General features: G+C 41.2%; 1 protein-coding gene across 1 annotated transcript in view; it reads right to left on the bottom strand.

Annotated features, from left to right (window-relative positions):
- tbck (TBC1 domain containing kinase) overlaps window positions 1–25,332 on the bottom strand; it is a 71,226-nt gene that overhangs the window by 7,431 nt on the left and 38,463 nt on the right. The window contains exons 24-25 of the mRNA XM_049571081.1: window positions 12,220–12,383; window positions 7,016–7,175 (exon numbers count right to left, since the gene is read on the bottom strand). Coding sequence (XP_049427038.1) covers window positions 7,016–7,175; window positions 12,220–12,383 — 324 coding nt within the window. The remainder of the gene's footprint in view (window positions 1–7,015; window positions 7,176–12,219; window positions 12,384–25,332) is intronic.

The following is a 25,332-nucleotide window of genomic DNA, read 5'->3' as shown; positions in this document are numbered from 1 at the left end:
GACTGGGGATGTGCCGCATCAGAGTGCAGTGACATTACGAACAGACACCTACTGTGCACAAAGCTGCTAACCCCACACACCTCTACACACATCACATGGTGTGTTTTACCTCTGTATTCTGCCCATTTTTGTCGGACACATTGGATTACCATGGCTCATTAATCCGGTGTGTCACAGCCTTACTTTCAACTTTATTACAAAAAATAAAAGGTGCAAATAATAATAATAATAATAATAATAATAATAATAATAATAATAATAATAATAAAATAACAGTAATAATAATAATAACAACAATAATCGACCTGAAATACATTACAAAGCAAACGCTGCGGTGTCACATACTAAGTTTTTTTTAAATTTTTTTTTTAATCTTTATACAGTCTCATTGAGCCCAAGATCTCTTTTTCAAGAGAGACCTGAGAACAAAGCAACATCCATAACAACAAAAACACACAGACACAAACAAGAACAACACAACAAGGAATTAATAAAAACAATTACATGCATCATGAAAAACATCGGATAGAGAAGCTTTAAAAACTCCAAGAGAAACAAGAGATTCAAGTTTGAGGGTCGATTGTAGCTCGTTCCATTTAAAAGGTGCAGAGTACCTGAAACCAGATCTACCAACATTTGTGCGCATGCAGGGGATATCTAAGGTTAGGTAGTTACTGAATCGTGTACTGTAGTTACTGGATTTGAAAGAGAGAAGAGATGTGAGCTTTAACGGTAGAGCTTTAAAAATAAATAACATGAGATGGATATTTCTTCTTGTCTTTTCTGCATTTAAAACTAGTCTGTGATTAATGAGTGATTGTTGAAAATCATCAAAGGCAGACTGTAGATGACTCAGAGCCTGGGCTGGAGTGGAGCCCGAAGCAAATAAAATAGTATCATCAGCAAAAAAATGGACGTTGAAGTATTGATTAGGAATAACCATATTATTTATGTATAACGTAAACAACAATGGACCGAGGATTGACCCCTTCATCGAGACCTATGGACTGTAATTTATGGAGACGGATTTTATGATCTACAGTATCAAAAGCTTTTGAGAGGTTGATGAAGAGAGCGGCACAAAATTGTTTATTATCCAGGGAGGAAACAATGTTATCAATAACTGAAGCTGCCACTGTTATGGTGCTGTGACCCGGGTGAAAACCAGACTGTTGTGGCTGTAGTAGGTTGAGAGAGTCAATAAAGGTGCGTAGTTGAAAATTAACTAATGACTCAAGAAGTTTTGCTAAGAGAGGTAATTTAGATATTGGACGGTGGTTGTACGATCGCAGACATCTCCACTTTTGTGTAATGCTAATACTGTGGCACTTTTCCATGAAGCTGGAATCCTGCCTGTTAAAAAGGTTTGATTAAAAATATGAGCTAGATGAGAGCAGATGAAGGGGGCACTTAGATTGTCTGCACCAGTGTTTTTGCATGATTTTAACCTAAGGAGAGCTTTGTGTACATCTACACTACAATGATGTAACCATTTGTAAAATACAGATTTCTGACTAAAACAGTGTAAATTAATGTGATCATTTAAAGCGACACTTACCTTTTTGGAAATTTTACGCTTTTCTTTGTTTAGGTTAAAATGCTATTAATAAGCTGATGGCACACTAAAATGTAAGTGAATTCCACCAGAGATAAAAACTCATAATTACACCATTCTCATATGGTTCTAAGAAAACTCCGACTAATGCATTGATTGGCCGAGCGTCCTGTCTGTCTTCCCCACGTGGAGGACTCCGACTGTCGTAAAGGCACGAGATGGTCACAGAGTTTCTGCTAGACAGGTATTTTTAGTTTGCCTCTAATGTAACATACGCTGTAACATTATATATGACAACACAGCATCCAGTTGCTAATGGCTAACGTTAGCCTACTGTATCGTAGCCTCTGATACATTAACGTTATCTTCCTTGTGTGTTTCCACTTACTAGTAATGTTAACGCTACTATCTAACGTTAGCACTGTAACCTTATTCTAAAACTCATCATTCATCAGTGACTCCGGTTGAGTTTTAAAACTCTGGGGTTGCGTTTGACTGTCTTGGTTGAAACATTACACTCGCCCTACACTGCCGTGTATCTTTTTTTTTATTTTTATTTTTTTTTTTTTTACATACTTTATTAATCCCCGAGGGGAAATTCAATTTTTCACTCTGTTTGTCAATTACACACAGGTCCGAACACACACATGCACAAACTGGACCTATACATGCACTAAGTGGAGAGATGTCAGAGTGGGCTGCCCATGACAGGCGCTCCAAGCGGTTGAGGGGTTCGGTGCCTTGCTCAGGGGCACCTCAGCAGTGCCCAGGAGGTGAACAAAATAGTATCATCAGCAAAAAAATGGACGTTGAAGTATTGATTAGGAATAACCATATTATTTATGTATAACGTAAACAACAATGGACCGAGGATAGACCCCTGTGGCAACCCGTTTCTGATGACTAGTTGGCTTGACTGGGTACCATCAGTGACCACAGTCTGAGTTCTTTCTGTGGGGTCCATGTCATTGGTTCGACAGCCCATTGGTTCGACATCCCATTAGTCCGACTGTCAGCGGTGCTGAACGGCTCGCAGCAGGCGTATGGTGCGCCGCAACCGGCTTGAGGCGGAGCAGGCTCACGGCTTATGTGTTTGTCACTTTCTTTTTCATTTTAACCCACACCATGATCTTTTCCTGACCCTAACCAAGTGGTTTTTGTGCCTAAACCTAACCAGACCTTAACCACAAGACATCATGATGATTTCGGAACGAACTTCGGATCAATGAGTTTAATATGGTCGGAACAATGGGATGTCGAACCAATGGGCTGTCGAACTAATGGGCAGTTCCCTCTCTGTGATGTAAGAGCGGAACCAATCAATTGTGGCTTCATCGAGACCTATGGACTGTAATTTATGGAGACGGATTTTATGATCTACAGTATCAAAAGCTTTTGAGAGGTCGATGAAGAGAGCGGCACAAAATTGTTTATTATCCAGGGAGGAAACAATGTTATCAATAACTGAAGCTGCCGCTGTTATGGTGCTGTGACCCGTGCGAAAACCAGACTGTTGTGGCTGTAGTAGGTTGAGAGAGTCAATAAAGGTGCGTAGTTGAAAATTAACTAATGACTCAAGAAGTTTTGCTAAGAGAGGTAATTTAGATATTGGACGGTGGTTGTAAGATCGCAGACATCTCCACTTTTGTGTAATGCTAATACTGTGGCACTTTTCCATGAAGCTGGAATCCTGCCTGTTAAAAAGGTTTGATTAAAAATATGAGCTAGATGAGAGGAGATGAAGGGGGCACTTAGATTGTCTGCACCAGTGTTTTTGCATGATTTTAACCTAAGGAGAGCTTTGTGTACATCTACACTACAATGATGTAACCATTTGTAAAATACAGATTTACGACTAAAACAGTGTAAATTAATGTGATCATTTAAAGCGACACTTACCTTTTTGGAAATTTTACGCTTTTCTTTGTTTAGGTTAAAATGCTATTAATAAGCTGATGGCACACTAAAATGTAAGTGAATTCCACCAGAGATAAAAACTCATAATTACACCATTCTCATATGGTTCTAAGAAAACTCCGACTAATGCATTGATTGGCCGAGCGTCCTGTCTGTCTTCCCCACGTGGAGGACTCCGACTGTCGTAAAGGCACGAGATGGTCACAGAGTTTCTGCTAGACAGGTATTTTTAGTTTGCCTCTAATGTAACATACGCTGTAACATTATATATGACAACACAGCATCCAGTTGCTAATGGCTAACGTTAGCCTACTGTATCGTAGCCTCTGATACATTAACGTTATCTTCCTTGTGCGTTTCCACTTACTAGTAATGTTAACGCTACTATCTAACGTTAGCACTGTAACCTTATTCTAAAACTCATCATTCATCAGTGACTCTAGTTGAGTTTTAAAACTCCGGGGTGGCGTTTGACTGTCTTGGGTGTAACGTTACACTCGCTCTCCTCTTCCGTGTATCTAACGTTACCTTGCCAACACCTACGTCTATCATAGACATAATGAGGAGGGAGTAGGCCTTTGGAGGGAGGAGGAGTTGCAGGAGAAGGGGGATGGGACTTTGGAGGGAGGCGGGAGCTGTGGATGTTCAATTTTTTTCTAAGTGTGTGAAATGCAAGAAAGGTAAGAGATGCTTTAACTGATAAAAATGAACATGTTCATTTATCCTCCACTTAGAAGAGGGCAATCAAACCATGAACCTACTCTCCTCAAAAATGATAACTTTTTCCTTTTTCCATTCAACTTTACTCACTCATACTGTATCGTTGTTTTGTTGTTTCCTGCCTGTGGCTGACAGCCCATTTGTCTCCTTTACACCCTTACACTCAGCAGACATCAGGGTATATTTCCAGGTAATTTATAAATACAGAAAGATTGAACGATGACACTGGATCACTATAAATACATGCGTTATGTCTCACATCATTAACAACTACTGTGAGTGATGCAGTGTTTATACACCTTGTAACTGAAAATATTCACTGTGAAATATCACTATATTCTCCCTCTTCATCTTCTTCTTCTTATTATCGCCATTATTTCAAACAATAGCACGATCTCATTGAGACAATTACGCCTCTGGAGCTCACCTATGACTCAAGTGAGATCCGGCAGATGATCAGAGGGGTTTTAAAGCAGGAAATATGACCCTGAGGTCACCTTTCACTGCCCTGACACGACCCCCACCCAGGACACTAAAGGGCTGTCACATGCCATGGAAAATCTCTGAAGAGACGAACTTCCTACATTTATAAAATGTTCCTACAGTTGAGACGATATTCCTGTGCTGTCATGTGTTAGGATCGCTTGGTGTGTTGCAAAAAGCAAGTTTAACATTTGGTTTTTTGGTAAATAGCAGCCAGCATCCAATCTCTGCTAAACCCTTTGGCGTTTATAGTGTTCAAACTTTGGAATAAATACGTTCTCCAACCAAGTGATGGTCTCACACACCACACAGCGACCCATAAACAAGACTAAGGGCTCATTTGTGCTCGACGTTAGATAGGGAGACAAATGGAGCCTTCTGTCTGTCCGTATTTGTGCTTGAGAGCTTGTGGATATGAATGAAACAGAGCAATACCATCAAAGATCATGGAGGCAGTGTAGCGTAGTTCAAGGGAGATATGACCATAGGTGACTCTGAAAAATGTAATCAATGGCGGGACTGAACAAATCAATTACATAATGAAAAGAATTCTCTATCCACATGTAGAAATATATGCACCCTCCATTTAATGATACAATATCACGACCACTTTCACCATCGCCTTGTTTGTTGTTTGAAACTTTTGACTCTGCCCTCTAGTGCCATCTACTGGTTGTATCTATGCCATCATAAAGGACGTATGGAAGTACGAGGGCAGTGCCGTTTACAAAGTCTGAAACAGTCGTATCTATTTTTGTACATTAAGGCAACATAAATGGACCTTTAAGAGCCTTATCTTACACCTGGCACAAAGAGGCGGACAGCAACACGCAACTGTCATTAATAGTTTCAGACTGACACAGTCGTCATTTTCAGCCAGCGCCCATGTTGTTTAAGAGTGTTTACTTGTACCCATTTGTGTGCCCGTGGGCATGACAGCCATTGCTATTAATGGCAATAGTGCACTATTTTACTGCCACTTAAAGGGCACATTATTCTGGTATAAGATGTGTGAGCACAATCAGGTTCACAACACGTGTACACTCTGTTTCACACACAGAGATGCGTGGATGACAAGGGGTGGGTAAAATAATGCATCAATAAAAAGGGAAATATTATTTACATTTTCTAAAATGTGAACATAGCAGAAGGTCAAGCAGAGCGGCTGTCTGACTCCCCATGAAAAGAGTTGCAGCGCACATTCACACACAAAGATCATTGTAATTCTTGTGATTATTTTAAAAGCTAAAAGTTAAGTTGTGTTTTCTCTGTCAGGTTTTGCTGCTTAAATGTCCCACGATTTATGCTGCAGCGACATTACTCCTTGTGCTGCATTGCTCTCAGCAGAAAACCACTCGCTTCTCGAATTGGCTGCAACCACCATGTAAATGGCATTGCACCAGGCACAGGCAACACCTGGCTTTTAAAGGAATGGGAGATAACGTTCTGATTGGTTGAATTCATGTCACGCCCCAAAACACTATGATTAATTAAGGCACTAAATACAACCCCTTTGCCCCTTATGCCTTATTTTGTGCCCAGATTATGCACGGCTTAAGTAGCAAAAGTGGAGCTGAAAATGCTCTAAATGCACTTGCACCATGCAGTTGAGACCATATGCTATAGATCATTTAAATAGGTCCCTAAGAGTATAAAGCCATGCAAGTGGCTCTGCAAAGCTGTACTTTGGCACAGCTGTGCTTTGAGCTAAATACTAGCGCCAGCATGCTAAAATGCTCATAATGACAATAATGATATGCAGATGTTTCAGTCTCAAACAAAGTGGTGGATCGACATTGCCATCCCTAAAGCACTCCCACTTGCATGGCTAAAAATGCGACAGTAAACTGGGAGAGAGTTTGTGGTTTCAGAAGCACCACAGGGCATTTTAACTACTCCAGACATTATAACATTACCTTTGGTTATCTATATTACACCAGCAGTAACTACTGTTCTTTCAGTACTTCAAATGCACTTTAAAACAATAATAGTTCCAACTTATACCTGCATATATCTACATCATTTCAGAGAGATAGCCTTCACCTTGACTACACAAAAAAGTGTTTGCAGCTATAGGTCATCTCCATGGTAAGTTATATAAAGCACACCTCGGGTATGTGTGTGTATATATATATATATATATATATATATATATATATATATATATATATATATATATATATATATACATATATATATATATATATATATATATATATATATATATATATATATATATATATATATATATATCAGAGTCAACCCTTTCAAAGTCTAAGTAGTGTTCATACTGGCGTGCTGTACACAGGTGTGTGTTTGTGTGAGTGACTGCTTCCTCACCATGGCAGCACTTTTCATGACATGGCTAATGACCACAATGACACGTCCTTTGTAGTTCTGGAGGACTCCCGTCGCAGGACACTGCACCAGCTCACCGTCAGGGCCGAACGCCGTGCTGAAGGGAATGTTGATGCTGCCAGAAATATGGCCTCTGCTGAAGCTGGAGGAGGCGGCGAGGTTAAGGAGCACAGCTTTGAACAGGTACAGCACCTGTCTGGGCCCAAGGCCAGCGACGGCAAACCTTCTCAGTGGGTAAGAATAATATCCCTGGGCGACATGGATACAATAAACAGTAGTTAATAGTAACAAGTCAGTTCAATGATACTCTAATTAGTGCTTGTTATACTTCTTATCAGGCTAATGTCCAATACAATAAGTGTGTAAGACAAGCTTCAAGATTGCTGTGTGGGAAAAACTCTCTCTTAACTGAGGGAAGAATGAAGAAAAAGAGATACAGTACAGGAGATGTAATAACAGAGACAGCAGGAGAAAAGAAAAAAAGGGATGTGAAGAACTGGGTCTTAGTGAGGGATTTACCGGAGAAAACAGAGAGTATCAGCACAGGGACAGTGAACAACCCCAGAGTGGTATATAATGGAATAATAACCCTTGAGAAAAGGAGGTTGTTCTATTTCTGAGAGAAAAGCCATTGACATTATTGCTACATATCTTAACACAAGTGGTGCTTCTTCCTCGACTACGTTCACTAAATCGTTCCAGCTGCCACAAGGACATATAGAGTTGAGATGTTACATAACGCATATAATCCACGAGCCGATAAATCCCATTGTGGTGCATTTAACCTGAGAATTACAAGAGGCACATGCCAGTTGTTTTGCAGCAGAGAATAACCAACCACGTACCCAGACAGCTAAATCTAGATCGTCTTGATTAACCTCACGGAGATCTTAATTTAATCCACTTTTTGTGACCGCAGACGCCCACAACAGAGCTTTGCCTTACATCACAATAAAGGTGAACAAGGGTTGCCAAATCCTGAGAAAGTGGTCAAATCTCTTTTGTGCATGTGAGTTTGCCCGAGGAGCCTCTGTCTATCAGGAGGCTCCAGTGTAGGAATTTGGCTAGAGTAAGTGCCATTTTGAAATCCCTGCTTTAACCACTAATCCCCACTGATTAACGGCTCTTTAACCCCCGTAGACAATTACCATTCCACTGATCTGAAGGGTGAGACTCATTTCTTTGGGTCCTCTGCATTTTGTTTAGGCAGGTTTTCTGGGCCGCTATACTCCTTGTGATAAATAAAAACCTGCGAATCTGCAAAACCAAAACTAATTTCTTGATGTAATCTTGTAATTTGGTGCCAAGCTACGAAGAAGATGGATAAAGAGACTATTGAATGTGGCAAGCAGAGGAAATTTTCGTTTTCAATCTAAGGCACGTACAGGGACTTTGTTTGTATGGGAAACAAACATTGCTGTGATTGCTGTCATTAAGCAGCAGTTTAAAGACCAGCTGAAGGGCACATAAAAGAGGTGCAACATCACACCCAACAACCTAGCCTCTGCTACAGCTAACTGACCACTTGGCGCTCTCTATGTCTCAATGGGGTCATGCACTTGGAGGAGAGTCGCACCCAACAAGAGGATCCAGCGCCAGCGAAGACAACCTCGCGCTGATCCAGTACCATCCCAGCCTCCTGATCCAAGCCTTACGTGTCCTCACTGTGGCAGGTTATGTGGCTCTAGGATCAGGCTTCATAGTTGTGTTCAGTGGCATTGCCAAGTTCACAACAGCTGTATGGAAGGTGCGTCATCTTCGACTATGTTGGACCGCCAGAAGAAGAAGAAGAAGCTCATTAACCTATGCATACTGTTACTGTCATGTGATAACTATGTATCTCCAACGATAGTTTATTTATTTGATTGTTTATTTTAAGAAGCTGGAGAATCTTCTCAAATATAAAGGAACAATTCATATTTTAGTTTGTCTGAAAATTTCAGAATTGCCACTTCTGGAGATGCATGCACGTTCCTTGAACAGCAAACACACACACACTCCACTGTACATCCACTAGTCGTCAAGTGTCGCAAAGAAACTATTTATTTCATATACTTGGGCATCGCACTGTTTAACTTACCAAAAAAGCTTTGTGTTGGTCATGATTATCAGTTATCTGTTAAAACATAACCAGAATATAGAATTCTCTCATGGAAACCAACAAACAAATATACCATGTAAAAGAGGAACTGGTGTAGCCAAAGGGCCAGACAAATGCATTTTGCTTGGGTTCACAGGCTAATCTCCACCGCTTTATACCCTCATCTCTCAGACTGCAGGATGTTGTGGGGCAGCCTGGGTAGACAGCTGGATGTTGCAGTAACTGAATGTTGCAGAATCTGGCAGCACATAACTGAGTTAGATCATGCACCCTGCCTGAATCTGCCCCTACTTGCCTTAGATGGGAATCAAGCTGTTTTACTTTCTGTGCCTGTGGTTCAATTTCAAAACTCTGCAAAGCATTGGCAGCGGGTCAAGAGGTAAGCAAGAGATCCAAGGTGCTGTGGGATGAAGAGAAACGTTTCCTGCATCCACACGTGCGACTGTGTGCACATTCTGTTTCTGCGCGTGTCGTAAGACCTTGAACTTTGTGCAAATTATGCAGGTGTAAGTGGAAACATTCTTTATAAGCTTTTAAAAGAGAACAAAGTTTTTCACAAGTAGAAATGTCACCGAAATTACATATCTGTGCCAAACAGGTAGAGACATGATGTTAAAAGGACCTGCATTCATTCAGAGATGCATTAATCATAGCTTTACAGAGACCTGGCATACACTCAAGGACATGGACCTTTACTGTACAAGAACCAGTTTGATTCAGCTGTGAGACTGGACAGAGACATGCTCATCTGAAATAAATCTCAAAGCAGAGGAGTGTGGTGACTGTGGAGGCCATTGGAGTACAGTGAACTCATTGTCATGTTCAAGAAACCAGTTTGAGATGATTTGAGCTTTGTGACATGGTGCGTTATCCTGCTGGAAGTAGCCATCAGAAGATGGGTACACTGTGGTCATAAAGGGATGGACACAGTCAGCAACAATACTCAGGTAGGCTGTGGTGTTTAAACCATGCTCAGTTGGTACTAAGGGGCCCAAAGTGTGCCAAGAAAATATCCCCCACACCATTACACCACCACCACCAGCCTGAACAGTTGATACAAGGCAGGATGGATCCATGCTTTCATGTTGTTTACACCAAATTCTGACCCTACCATCTGAATGTGGCAGCAGAAATCCAGACTCATGAGACCAGGCAATGTTTTTCCAATCTTCTATTGTCTAGTGTTGGTGAAACTGTGTGAACTGTAGCCTCAGTTTCCTGTTGTTAGCTGACAGGAGTGGCACCTGGTGTGGTCTTCTGCTGCTGCAGCCCATCTGCTTCAAGGTTGGACGTGTTGTTGGTTCAGAGATGGTCTTCTGCAGACCTTGGTTGTAACCAGTGGTTATTTGAGTTACTGTTGCCTTTCTATCATCTTGAACCAGTCTGGCCATTCTCCTCTGACCTCTGGCATCAACAAGGTGTTTTCGCCCAGAGAACTGGCGCTCACTGTCTCTTTTTCGGACCATCCTTTGTAAACCTTAGAGATAGTTGTGTGTGAAAATCCCAGTAGGTCAGCAGTTTCTGAAATACTCACACCAGCACGCCTGGTACAAACAACCATGCCATGTTCAAAGTCACTTAAATCACCTTCTTTTCCCCACTCTGATGCTCAGTTTGAACTTCAGCAGGTGGTCTTGATCATGTCTACATGTCTAAATGCATGGAGTTGCTGCCACATGATTGATTTCTTATTATTTCTTCCAACAAGAGAGAATTGGATCAAGCATTTAGGTGATTATTAAGTGCTAATATATTCCAGCTGAATGAATTATTGAAGGTTTACATCACCACTCTCAACCTGATTGAAAAGTCTCTCAAATCAGGCTGGATCAGGACAGTCTCTTCTGAATAATGTGGTTTCATGAGGCATTTTCATTCTGATTGGTCTATTATTCTGATTATTAGGGTCCACGCACTGTAAAAGCACCTAGAGACAAGGAGGCCATATGCAGAATGGACACTGAGTTGTAGTGTGTAGTGTAATCTTAATCCGCTGACTCCATCTGTTTCATACTTAATGACTTCAGTAACTGTAATTCAAAAACAGAGTTGTGTATTGTGTTATCTTCTGAACAACTGGAATGAACAAACAACTTTTTAAAGGTGTTTGTAAAGAAGTAAATGTATTGTCCAAGAATTCGTCCAGTAGCTCCCACAGTTTTTATTTACAACCCTACCCTTGCTTTTCCCTGTCCTGCCTCTCAGTACGTTTGCCAGCATATTTCTTCAGAAGTGCTTGACGGATGGTCAACAGCTTCAGAAACCCCCTCCCTCCACAACTTTCCAATGTCAGAAATGGGGGGGCTGTGTCTGGCAGCTTTCCAAAAGCAACAATCCAACATCCACATCCACTTTACGGGGTGAGAAAGGAGCCAGGGTTTGAAGTTCTCTCCCTGGCTCCCTGTTTTCATTTCTTATACAATTATTTCTGTCACTTTTCACATGTACAAACCAGCGCAAACACTATGAATGTCTTCTAGGAGAGACTGTCTGAAAGTGTGGGCGGTTATTGCATCTCCCTCTCACTCCTCTCTCCCCCTGACAGCCAGCTTTCCACTCAGCCTTCCGGTGTATCCATTGGAACAGCTCCCAAACAGTTTTGATTTCCAACGTGCTTGGACAACACGTCATAGGAACCACTTCTTTTCTAGTATAACATGGCCCTTAAAGCAGTGGCATCAGAAGTCACCACCACTGTAAAGACTTTAATTATTATAACTCATCCCCAAGTTAAATCTCCTTTCATGAGAAATAATCTTTAAATATCCGCTACCCTGTTAAGTATAAGGAGTAAGATTCATAAAGCTTAAGTCACACAAAGCTTAGAGTTGGAGCAGGTTTTCTTAAGTAAATTCAACCTAAAACAACCTTATATGGATCTGGTAATAAAGCAAACACAAACGTCAGCAGAACATTTGCTGTTTTTGATTTTTATGGACACAACCCAAAGTTGTTCAAACAAGTTCCAGCCTGTGCGCACCTGGTAAACACTGAGCGTTATTAAGCAAAATAATAGGGATATTTGTTGAAACAGGTGAGGGCCTCACAGGTAAACCTCATCACTACACAGAAATGTTAAGGATACTCCTCCACACTGCGGATGTCGACAGCAACGATTTTGGGCTTGCCGGCTCTGGTCCTTTTGGTGGGCCCTGCCACTGACAGCTCGCAGAGGTCGATTAAGTCCTCGGCCGAGATCCTCGGGGAGACTTCTGCTTTCAGGTCACACAGCGCCAGAGGCTCCCGAGACTACAAGAAAGGAAGTCACAGGAGATCAGATGAAGAGGGAGAAAATTGTAGTGCCTGCTTTCAGAGAATTTCTGAATATAATTTGAATAATGGAATTTGGATAGGTAATCATAGTGACACGAGAGACGGAAAGAATAGTGTCAATTTGGATATTATTGTTAATTGTAAAAACAGTATTACAGCACCACACACGACCAACAGCAGTGACCACATCATGGTCCTGTGCCAGTTTCAACGTGTGCTGCCAAATAGGTTCATAAAAGCACCGAGCCAGAGGTATGGATGCAGGGAACTGAACCTTCGTCTCTGCAATGATGAGCAAGTGTAATACCTCTATGTTCCCCAGATGGCCTGAAATCATTTTAAGCATAAAACATGAAAAAAAAAAAAAAGCTGAGGATGCTGACAATTTTTTTCCAAGTCCCTTCAAAAAAAAAACCCTCACAAACAAATGTATTGTGATAATGAGTGGTCATTAAGCAGTCTGGTACTTCTGCTCATTGATATGCAAATCAAAAAAGGGGAGAAATACTAACGGCATTATCTATGAATTTCAGCACACGGTGTGAAAGCCATTTACAGAACAGAGACGGGCCAACTGCATGTTGAGTAGGTTAAGTGCCCAAACTCTGTCATCCATGAAATAAAATGTTTGAAAGCAGCTGACTCCATTGGCTAGCTGAACAATCCATCCACCCGACAGTGAAGAAGTCAGTGACATCTGTGAGCCCAGAGAGGATTTTAAAGACTTATGTTCTTTTTTTTGGACAACAAATCTGTACACTATCCACCTGAGCTAGTCCCTTTAAATCCATGTATTATTACAGTGTTTTATTAACCAGCCTGACAAGAAAACATGATAAGCTGTAGGGCTGAAAAAAAATTACGATAGTACCAATACCAGTACCCTTAATTTGACACCTTCATTTAATACCCATCAAGTGAACGAAGCATTCAGCTACCTAAAATGCTACCAGATGCCACAGGCATGCTGTAGCCAATATTTTGGTGGCATCTCATCATGCTGAACTGCCAGCTCTGTCAAGTAAACCATGCTCAACTTCACCACACCACTGCAAATGATAGCTGCTGCGGTAGTGGGCTAATCACAAGCTGCATTAAATTCAATGCTTGCAGTGAAGAAAAAAAACATACACACTGTTTTTTTTTCTAGATCTGGGTAAAGGAAGCATCAAATGCAGGTGTGACCGGAGAAGTTTTGGTAACACTTTACTTGAAGGTATCTACATAAGGGTGACATGACACTGTCATAACTATGACGACACTGTCATGGAGTTGTCATAAACAATATATACATGTCATAAATGTTTATGACTGCTGTCATTAAGTGTCATTCGGTTTTTGTGATGACAACTTGACATTGTTTGGGTTGTCTTGATTATGACAACATGACATTAATTAAAGTGACATTACCAGAAATTGTCTTTGTCATGACAAGTTGACATTTATTTTGTTTGGTATGTCATTATAATGACAACTTGACATTGAAATAAAGACATCTTCTGGTAATGTCATCATGGTTAATGTCAAGTTGTCATTATAAGGACATCCCAAACAAATTCACTGTCAGCTTGTTATGACAAAGACAACTTCTGGTAATGTCACTTTGATTAATGTCAAGTTGTCATAATCAAGACAACCCAAACAATGTCAACTTGTCATTACAAAAACCGAATGACACTTAATGACAGCAGTCATAAACGTTTATGACATGTATATAATGTTGATGACTGTTATGACAGTGTCATGTCACTCTTATGTAGATACCTTCAAGTAAAGTGTTACCGAAGTTTCTATATCACTTGGTATTGGGTTATTGTGGTAAATACCTTTAAGGAATCAAGTACGGGTACCCAGCCCTATAACGCTGCTACATCACATCTTTTATATTTTCTTCAACAACTGGGTTTTTGTTTCTGCTTGTAATAAATATTCATAGCCTGCTTATTTCAATAATCCCACTCTCCATTCTCTATATAGTAATAATCTGTATGGCTATATCTAAAGGGTGCATCCTCACTCTGCTGCATCAACACAGAGTCAGAATGGCAAAAGAAAGAAATCTGAATAGTGGCTCATTGTTTTTATGAAATAACTTTATTGTGCTCTCTTGAATTTTCAACAGAGAGGTTGGCAATATCTATTCTTGGTAACGTGAGAGCACAAGCAAAGGTACGATCTACATATTCATGTCTTACTACCATGACCCATGCCTTGGTTTGTTGCAAAGAGACAGGTGCTCACCTCTTTCAACTTTAAGTTGGTAAGTAAAGTAAATGTAAATGTATAAGAGTGAACAGAAAACTTGAAACATCTGTGCCTATTTGATGCAATAACAGTTTTGCAATAAAGACTACCGTACACACACAATGTTCTTCATTGAGCACTTAAACTGTTTGTGTTTTAAATCAGTACTATGGTACGTTCTGATCATTTGTTTTGCTCGAATATTGAACAGCATTTTATTGAAAGGTGTTTCTGCTTCTAATGTTAGAAACACATTACAATATCAAGGTTTCCACAAGAAAACTGTTTATCAGAGATAATAAGCCACCCAGGCCGGAATGCATCTTGCCTCATCATGGCTCATTTAGTTAGTAGATGAGGGCCGAAACAATACCCACACTCATTAAATACGGTACACCGCATTGCTGTTAGAAATGGTGCTTTTTCTTCATTTCCCTGAAAAGTGATGCTTTCACTTCATTAAAATGTTTTAATGTTCTAAAATGTTAGTGGACGTGGCTGGATTTTAGATGTGATTACCTGCTATAACCCATCCCCAGTAAGAAAAACAGCAAGGAACAACAGAATATGATGCAATCCAACACAACACTACTACAAACTACAGACACAAAATTACCATAGGGTTGAGTCAACAAATCTGTGTCATGAGGACTACATCTACGTGCATACTAATACTCCAGAATATGACAACAGCCTATTCTCAATTTGATACGATCATGTCAACAACATATTTTGTTTGGATATTCCAAATTAGGGCTTACTCCAAATGTAGCCTTTTGCCATTAAGACATGGGATATGCTGGTATCACCCAGGTTCTAGGAGCATTGTTTGGGCATGTATACAGCGCATACGGAATATGTGTCTCAATTGGGGTTTTTTGGGTGGCTGTGGCTCAGAGGTAGAACAGGTCATCCACTTATCAGAAGATTGGCAGTTCGATCCCTGGCACCTCCACTTTGCATGTCAAAGTATCACTGGGCAAGATACTGAACACCAATGGCCCTCCCATTGGCTGTTCCACTGGTTTGTGAGAGTGTGTGAATGGTTACTGAGTAGCAGGTGGCACCATGTGTCGTAGCCTTGGCCACCAGTGTGTGTGAATGTGACATGTAGTGTTAAAGCATATTAAGTGGACGAAAGACTGGAAAGGCAATGCAGTCCATTAACCATAGTTTAAGACCCAAGACCTCTTGCCTGTTTACAGTCAGCTCTGTGTTGTCATGGATACGGTATACATAAACTAACTAGCCAACAGTTTGCAAGGCTGGGGTAGAGATGCATGTCCAAACGAAAAGCTCCCATTTGATGTTGATGTTTGAAGTTGATGTGACACTGACCGGTCCTGACTCTGATGGCAACAACAAACCGCCTAACTGGAATCATAATAATAATACATGGTGACAGTGTTAAAATCAGGGAAGCATGCCTAAAAGCTCGTCCAGGGCCAACAGAAGGCAACTTATTCAGGATCAGTGAATGCATTACCGTGCGTGGCAATGCAATAGTGGGAATACAGTAAGTTCAATTTGAGAGTAAATCAGGGTGTGACTGAACACACCTGCTCAGTGAAACCTGCTTGTGTAGACAAGCTTCAAATGAAAACAACCCTGAAGTAATTGATCGCTGTCATTTACACAGTAATCACTCTTGACATTTGATACACCTCTCACTTCAATGCAAGAGTTTAAGTGAAGAGGTGTGCTCTCTGTTGGGCTCTTGGCATCTTTTTTAAACAAATTCACTGCTTTATACAGCACAAACATTTCAAGTAAGGTTAAAGAAACAGCAAAAGGAGGTGTTTTTTTTTTTTTCACTGAATCAAAAGCCCCTTTTACACTGCCAGATTTTCTGCAAATCTTGGGCTGTTTAGCAGGCAAGCTGCGAGTGTTTAGACACACAGAGCCGGATTGGCGAGTTGATCCGAGGTACCCAATTTTCTGCCTCGTAGGGTAGACATATTGGCAGAACCCTTTTAGTTTAAAAAGACCAAGGCAGCCTTCCACCACGGGAGGGGCTGTTGAAGACTTGTGGGAGCAGCTGTTGATGACGCCGCACGTGCGACCCACTGGTGGTGGATAAACAGGAAACAGCTGATAGCAGGAATTAGCGAGCAGCTAGTAGCAAGAGGGAAACGCAAACCTGACAGACACTGTAAACACAAGCAACTGGGGAGACAAAGAATTGCCCGCCCTCCTTGTCCTCGCACACAAAGAGGCCATTAACTGTCAGATGACAGGGACAGTAAAGAACAGGTCAACTTACGAGAGAACCACCGAAGGACTGACCAGCCACGGCTTCCCTCCCACGTCACTGTTTACATCACGCACTGAGCTACACATTTTGTTACTTGCTCACGCCCCCCATTGCCCCAAAAAAGGCACATTCTGTATAAACAAAAGTAGGTAGGCGGCATTTTGCTGCACTCCCCGATTTTGTTTTTATACTGCCAATGCTGAAAAAGACTGATTGGGCTTTCCTGCAAATTTGCACAGTTCCTATCTAAAAAGGGCTACAGATCCAAATAAACAAATTGAGAAGTCAGATATCCCTTGTCTTAAAAAAGTGAAATCTGAGGAACATATGAGCTGAAAGATTTAAAAAAAACAAAACAAAACAAAACATGATTGGTCTACATTGTAGAGAAAGCTCCATTTGCAAGGAAGGCTGAGAGAAGACCACTGTATGATAACATTTAAGTGGTTCCCAACTGGTGGGTTGCGGTCAAAAGTGGGTCACAGGTCCATTCCGAACGGACCGCAAGTGACTCGCAAACGTGTCAAGTTTGTAAAAAATCACACTTTTCTAAAAGTAAAATGAATTTCCGGCACAGAGCTTTTACTTTGAAGTGCCGTTTCCAGCTGTAGAGTGAGTGACGAATTGACAGCTACTTGACAGAGACAGCAAACTAGCTCGATGACATGGTCAAATACAAGTATTCTGCAGAATATACTAAGCTGTGTGAACCTTGAACTAATGACAAAGGAGAAATCTGGATCCCATGGCTGGACCAGTTGGGAACTACCAATTTAAGTCATTAATGGCATAGGCACGGATGCTTCCAGTCACGTCTTTGTCAACTCTGTCAACGCTAAATTTGCGCTAAATTTATGCTCTTGTGTCTATTTTGCACGTCTTGGTGGTGCTTTTTGTGGTCTGCTTTGGACGGAGGGGGTGTGTGGCTGCGAGTCACCCAGTGGAATGAGGAAATCAAATCACCAGTTTGTAAACTCTCCTCCTGCTACGTCTGCTAGCTAGCCAGGTTGAGGTTTTTAAATGTAAACTTCAAGGAAAAAAATGAAGCAGAATGGGCGCTAGCTGAACTAGCATCTTGCTAGCCATTGTACAGGCGTTGGAAAATTAATCGGACGACCTCTGTGCCACATCAGTTTCCATGGGGATATTATGGTAAAATGAACATGCACTTGTATAGCGCTTTTTTTAGTCTTCCAACTACTCAAAGCGCTTTTTACACCCTGAGTCACATCCACTCTTTCACTCACACATTCATACTCTGGTGGCTGCTACTCAGTTATTAACACACACACACTGACGAAACTGCCATCGAAGCAATTTGGGGTTCAGTATCTTGCACACTTTGACATGAAGATCGAACCTCTGATCTTCCGATTGGTAGACGACCTGCTCTACCTCTGAGCCACAGCGGCCCCTATACAGTACCAGGAACTATAATATCATTTGTTATACCCAACTTGGCTAAATCCTGGACAGCAGGTGACTCTTTTTCTTTATGTCAATGCGACAGAGCTGAGGACTCTGGCGAGAAGCTGCCGGAACAAACTGACGAGCTAATGGAAATTTCTGAATAGCAAAGTATCTACACAGGGTAAATGGGCCTGTTTTTGTGTTATGTAAAATGCCCCCATTGAGACCAATATGTTCCACAAATGGTATCTACTAAAACATTAAGCATACCAGCTTTAACTTACCACTTTTCAATGAAACTTGGACTCAGTCATTAATACCTTCAACAAGAAGGGAACACAGTCGCACTAATCTCTCCATCGAATTAGAAACAACGTTTTGGCTTTGGACCAATTACAGCATGTGTTTGTTCAGCTGGGTCTTAACCTCCTGAGCCGGCAGGGCTTTTTACTGTGATGAGCAACGATTAGAGGCAGTCCTGACTTGGCTATCACATACCATTTAATCACTCAAGCAGTGGTTCATGTAGCTGTTTTTATCATTGTGTGTATATAAATCAGTAGTGTACTAGATTTTGAGATGCTGGTCAATATAAACTACTTGTCAGGAATTACTAAAGCTACTGAGCAAACACAAGAGGGAAAAGAGGACACAGCAAGAACAGGTATTTAAATGTTATAAATAAATGCTTACTCCAGTCTACTGTTCAATGGCCCTTGGGACTTGTGTGCATTTTTCCTGCATTTGTTCTCAATAAACTCCAAATAAACAACAAGTGTTGAAAATAGCAAGTGGGTCAATCAGACTGCCTTTAGGAATGCTTTTAAAAGATTACAAGGGTTATAAAAAAGGCCTTTCAAGCTCGAGTATACACTTAACAGAAGACCACAAATGAGCAGGTGTTGTGGCAACTTACTGATGCTAATCTCTTCTGTACACATCATTAAAAAATAACTGATAAATGGGTAACAATCCTTCATCACCTGACTAATCATGATAAAGGCATTTTTCTTTTATGCAACTGATTCGCACATCAATTTCCTTTTTTTTTTAAATTGTTTTTGTCGTAAGTACTTCAGTGCATATTATGTGGCAAAAAAAACTACCTTTCTTTAGAACAAGGCCGATTTCTCTGAACTTTTGTGCCACAAAAAAGGCATGACCCAATCACATTTTGTGAAACATACATCACGTTACAACATCATGACAATGGCAGACCTGTTGCAACTGTTGGCAAATTTGCATCACTGCCAGTATGAATAGTTTTGAAGAGAAAAATTCAAAGGCGAGTATTCCTCATTTTCGTGTCTTTATTTGTTATGTCCCCGGCATTTTAAGGCCTTAAAAGACCTACGGGCTAGTTCGATGGGAGCTAATGTCTACAAACAGATGTATGCACAACCTGTAGACGACAGGACAAGAGTTTGTTATCAGAAGTGTTCTGGTTTCTGTTTTTAGTCCAAGTAGTATTGACCAATCACATCTGAATGGCAGTTTAACAGGTGGTAAGGAGAGGCGGAACGCATTGGCTGAAATGCATGTCTTGGAACCCATCAGCTATCATCTGAAGATGAGTTAGCTTTAAAGGTTTTGTTGAGAGAGATTAGCCGAAATGACTGGCGCATGGAAAAGGAAGTCTTGGCCTGGATATCTACTGGTACCACTAGATCAGCCCTAAATATTGTCCATTGCCCCTAGAGGCTCTGTCATTGTAAGGTGATAGTTGGTGGGTTCTGAGATTGGATGGAAGCAAACTGGTGCAATTAGCTGTATCATTAAGTGGGTGCTGCAGTTCTCCTCGGATGTCCAGAGTCCTAATCCTGTGCAAAATATCTTGTAACACAATGATCTGGCCTGCTTTGGGGTTGACACAAATTGAGCATCGCGTTAGTTCAGGCAGGACATGATGTCAAGCTCATCCCATATCACAGCTACATCAGCTGATGGAGCAGCTGATTGATGGAAGGGAGCCAGCTGATAGATCACATGATTCCTTTCAATGCAACCAACTGGTGAATCTCATTCAGGGCGCCCTATTTAAACTGTGTTGGCCTGCCTGCTGTTGCTGCTTCCTCTGCAAGCCGCCTCCAACCCAGCTGCTCCTGTTCATGTTGCGTCTGACTAATCAATATCATTTCTATTTTCACTGATGCTGGCTCTGTTCTGTTCCCAGGGGGGTCTTCGCTGCTGCTCTCCCTGCCTTAGAATTTCCACGTGGGGATGCGGAAGGGCGGAGAGGTGTGCTCTCTTCACCTTAAGCGTTCCACATAGAAACGCAGAAGGGCGGAGAGGTGTGATCTCTCTGCCTTGAGGTTTTCCATGTAGGTGTGTGGAAGGGCGGAGAGGTGTGATCTCTCTATTTTAGGCTTTCCACGTAGGCCTAGGAAAGGCAGAGAGGCCCCAGAACAGAGCCATACCAGCAAATATAATACTGTAAATGGTTTTCTTTGACTAAAGTGGTCCTGACTGAATTAACTGCTAAACTGTGGACTGCTGTTCCCTACATGGTTGTATTGTTTGTGACCGTCTCTGAATGAAAGTGGATAAGGACTTTGGACATCTCTAGTGTTACAGTCTCTGTTGCTTGTCTGAGCTCATACAGTATAAAAGCACATTTTCGGTGTGCTGATCAGTAACACCTTAGATCTACTTCATGAGCACCAAATAATGTCTCTCTCTTTCTACACATGCACATAAATGTATCCATACACATAAATATACTGACAGAAATAGGCAAAATATGTAGCCTGTCATTGCCTGGGGCTGACGGAGCACTGTGTGGTGACTTAAATGTCATGACGAGCAGTGTGTGCCAGCTGAAAATGGCTTAATGACACTTTCGCATTTCACTGGCCTGACAGTGATGAGGCTAAACTGGAGCCGCTGATAAGCAGACACAAATCCTCTGCAGTGGTTTGTGTTTGTGTGTGTGCGTCTATGCACAAATGCTCATGGTCCACAGTTGCCAAAAGAAACCCAATCACTTCACGTACTGAACTCGGAACAACGGTGTCATACAGCTTGGATGAAGCTTGATGACAAGGTCAATGACTCATTTAAAGTGCCTTCATATGGTGAGATCTTAACTGTGCTGCGTTTTTTTACATATCAAACAGCACAGTCTGTGGTGTTTGAGCATTACTTCTAAAGCAAAAGCACACTTTATCTGCCAAGTCTGCAGTCAGACAAATAGAAGAAGGCCATAATTGAGGCCATGATCTGAGAAAAATGGTGACAACAAATACGCCTCACAGTGACTTCACATACACATAAACACATGCACCACTTTCAACATAGAGGATTTGAAAGCAAAGAATCCTTCCAGCTTTTCATATACTTCCTGTTTTAATTCTGGCCACACAGCAGTTACCAATATTGCTCTGATGTGGATGATGATAAAAAGCAGCTTCCACTAATAAAAACAAATCGCTGTTTTTGCTGACAAAGGACAGAACTTGAGTCCAGATGTGTATTTTGACAACTGAGGTACAGTAGCTGAAAAATATTGCCGCTTTAGTGTTGCATAAGCAACTTGCTCTGCACTCACATTTGATGACCGAAACACTTGGATGCAAGATTATGACTCCACTTTTTTTTTCTTTCATAACTTTTGTCGGTTATTCATAAAAGAATAATAAAATTTTAAGGTCACTGAAAACCTTTCAAAGTGAACATGTATTGTACTGTAGCTGAAATACTGAAGAGCAGCATTAGCTTTACTTGCAAAATGCATCACTGGAATATGTTTTACACTTTACATGTGATTAAGCTTTTATCATTGGAAGTAAAACAGGGTGGACACAGTAATGTAATGTAATCCACAACTCTACGAAAGCCCTTAAATAAATACTATATTTGAAAAGCTTCTGGTTCAGTTTCTGTTGACACTGTGTCAGAGTGGTGTTCATTCAACCCTACAGCCATTTGCAATTAGATTTCTTTAATACTGAGAAATGTTTGTAATGGTTGAAACACGTCATATCAACAAAACTGCATATAATAAGCTTCAAAATGCGACAACTTATTGCAGAGGTTTTGAATTAGATTCCACAGTACATTATAGAGGTATTTATGTTATTGTGTTTTAGCAAGTAAAGACTTAATATGCCAGTTTTAACCATTCATAACAAATCTGTTAGACACTACCCTATCTAATTGGAAATGCTCCATTCTCTCACAGTTTAACATGTTCATGGGTACTCGAGGTGCACAAAAACTAAATGAATTGGAATCGGAGAGCGTGTGTGCTCATTGACATCCATTCGCTCAATCACTGAAATACGAGCTCCGCCAGCTGTTGGATGACAGCGAGATAAACATCTGCTTATCTATAGGGAACGGCACTAGTCTCCCGTGCACTGTACCACATTTGATTTATTTTTATTCCCTCAAAGCTACGTATGTGAAGCATGACTTTCAAGCTGTTACTAACAACACACTTTCAATGCACAGCTAGGAAATACACAAATTTATCATGTGTGTTCAGTGTTGAGATGGACAGCTTTTGCACATTGGAATACATTTAGCTATTGGCAGAAATCGTTGGCTAAAAGCGGCTCAGGGCTGCCACAGGGGAGTGTCACTCACTTGCTAGTAGGAGTCATGCACAAATCTTACCTTGCATAGCAGCTGGATTCTCACGATATCATGAGATCTTGGGAGAAATATGGGATCATGAGATTACCTAAATGAAGGTATGGTCACTAATGAGCAAAATTAAAATTGCATTCACTTCAATCCAATGTGAGCAGAGGAGTGAATAAAACATTCACTTCAGATGGCAAGCAAGTTCACATCTTTGCATCACGTGGAGTTCAACTGTGGTGAACTTTGAGCCTCAACCAATAGCAAAGGAAAATGTGTGGGAGACAATGATTGTTGCTTGTTAGCAGCCATGACAAATGCAAACTTCCTCACATTAGACATGCTGCCTGACTGGCAGTGAGTCGGGAGACAGGCATGGAACATAAGAAAATGTAAAACGTTCCAACAACATCATACTTCATAGCAAGCTAGCTGACATTAGCATACAATCACCTGCCAAGTATTTTTTGAAAGTGTCTGCTCCTCTCCAAACAGTTTCCAGTGACGGCATCTCAGATGGGTCTCTGGAACAAACCATCTTGCGCATCAAGTTGGCATAAATCTGCATGCAAACTCCATTATCTATAAGCTGTTTAAGAAAGAGGGAGCCCACCTAACTCGATCAACTAACTGGAGACAAACTAAATTCATGTCAAAGACTGCTGAAACAGAGTCGATCTAATTAATGGTACAAGTGTAGGGCATTTTGTATTTGTTTGGCTATGTTCAGATGATCTTATTAGTGGCTGAGAGAAAGGAAAAGGAGAGCCTGTTTTCTCTAATTCACTCACTCAGACCAAGCTGAGTGGACAGCAGCTGTCCAGTGAGATGGATTTCTGTTCAATACGAGGGAAAGAAACTGCTGACAGAGCCTCCTGCTGTCTTATCAGAGAGAGGGGCAATGGGCAAGCATGTAACACAGCATATGCATCAATGCGGTATCAGCCACACACTTTTTACAAGATTTTTGGGAGACAAGACATCGTGGAAACATCAAAGAAAACATCAGAATTGACTGTATGACTGTAACTCTACATGTCTACAGTAACAGTGCTTTATTCACTCTTCTCCATAAAATTTTAGCCTTAAGGATAGGTTTACATTTTTCAAGTCTCTCTTAAAACAACAGTCAGGTGCCCATAATTACAAGTTATACTTGCTGTAATCATTCCTCCTGTTCATACTGGCCCTGAGGAGACCCCTTCTTACAGTGATGGAGGACCTAATCCACAGTCCTTGTTCTGTGCAAAAATAAATTACAAATTTTAGCTAAAGCCAACACGAGGCTCCAGCAGTTTGAGTTAGTCACATAAAGTGAATATCTTTCAAAGTCGCAGGCATTTTAGTACAAAATTCCCTCTCTGCATGGCACTGTGCCTTCACCACATCTAAGCACAGAAACACTGTCTTAGATCATTCCAACATGTCTGAATAAGGTGTCCTGTCGACATGCACTCAATGAGCAAACTTTTGAAGATGGACCTACATTTAACACATGGCAACAAACAGTAACTGGTTCACAGCAGTTTTGTAGTGAAGCAAAAGTTTTATCAGAAGATGTCATTACTGGAGTTACTGAGCCGTGTGGCACCGAAACTAAAACATCATCGGTTCAAAGACAGGCAGTAGCGAGTGTCAGGAAAAACTGCTACAGTAATAAATCTTTACTGATGTACATTGTATAATTTGTTAAGAACAAAATGAAGTAACAACACTCAATGGAAACCAAAATCATCAGCCCACTGAGGGCTGGATTTAAAATCACACCTAAAATAAACGTAAAAAATCTAAATGGCATCAATGCCTTCATCTTTCAGGAACTGATTACACACTCTGGCCACATGAGGCCAGGCATTGTCCTGCACCAGGAGGAACCCAGGGCCCACTGCACCAGCGTAAGGTCTGACAATCGCTCTGAGGATTTCATCCCGATACCTAACAGCAATCAGGGCACCACTGGCTATGACATGGAGGTCTGTGAGACCCTCCAAGGATATACCTCCCCAGACCATCACTGACCCACCGCCAAACCGGTCATATGGATGATGTTGCAGGCAGCATAACGTTCACTAGGACGTCTCCAGACTCCTTCATGCCTGACACATGTGCTCAGTGTGAACCTGCTCTCATCTGTGACGAGAATGAGGCGGCAACTGATTCACAATCACTTCTGTTTCCTAAATGGACAGATTGATAACCCTGAAGTTGACTGACATTGTGTTATACGGTGACCATTAAGTGTTCCCTTCAATTTTTTGAGCAGAAGTGTTTGTTCACATGGCACATTTTGATATGGAGTGAAGATAGTGAGCCCTTTAAGACAGAAAAAGTTATCGTGATTGAGGTGTGTACATGGGCTGCCATTTTCTGATTTTTCTTAGAGGGGGAGGAGGCTACATGTTGATTTGGCTTCTCATAAAGCTTTATTTGCTG

This window comes from Epinephelus fuscoguttatus, linkage group LG3, assembly GCF_011397635.1.
Source record: "Epinephelus fuscoguttatus linkage group LG3, E.fuscoguttatus.final_Chr_v1".
In the NCBI taxonomy this organism is placed as follows: Eukaryota; Metazoa; Chordata; class Actinopteri; order Perciformes; family Serranidae; genus Epinephelus; species Epinephelus fuscoguttatus.
Note: the sequence above shows the minus strand (reverse complement) of the source record. Positions and strands in the feature narration are given on the sequence as shown.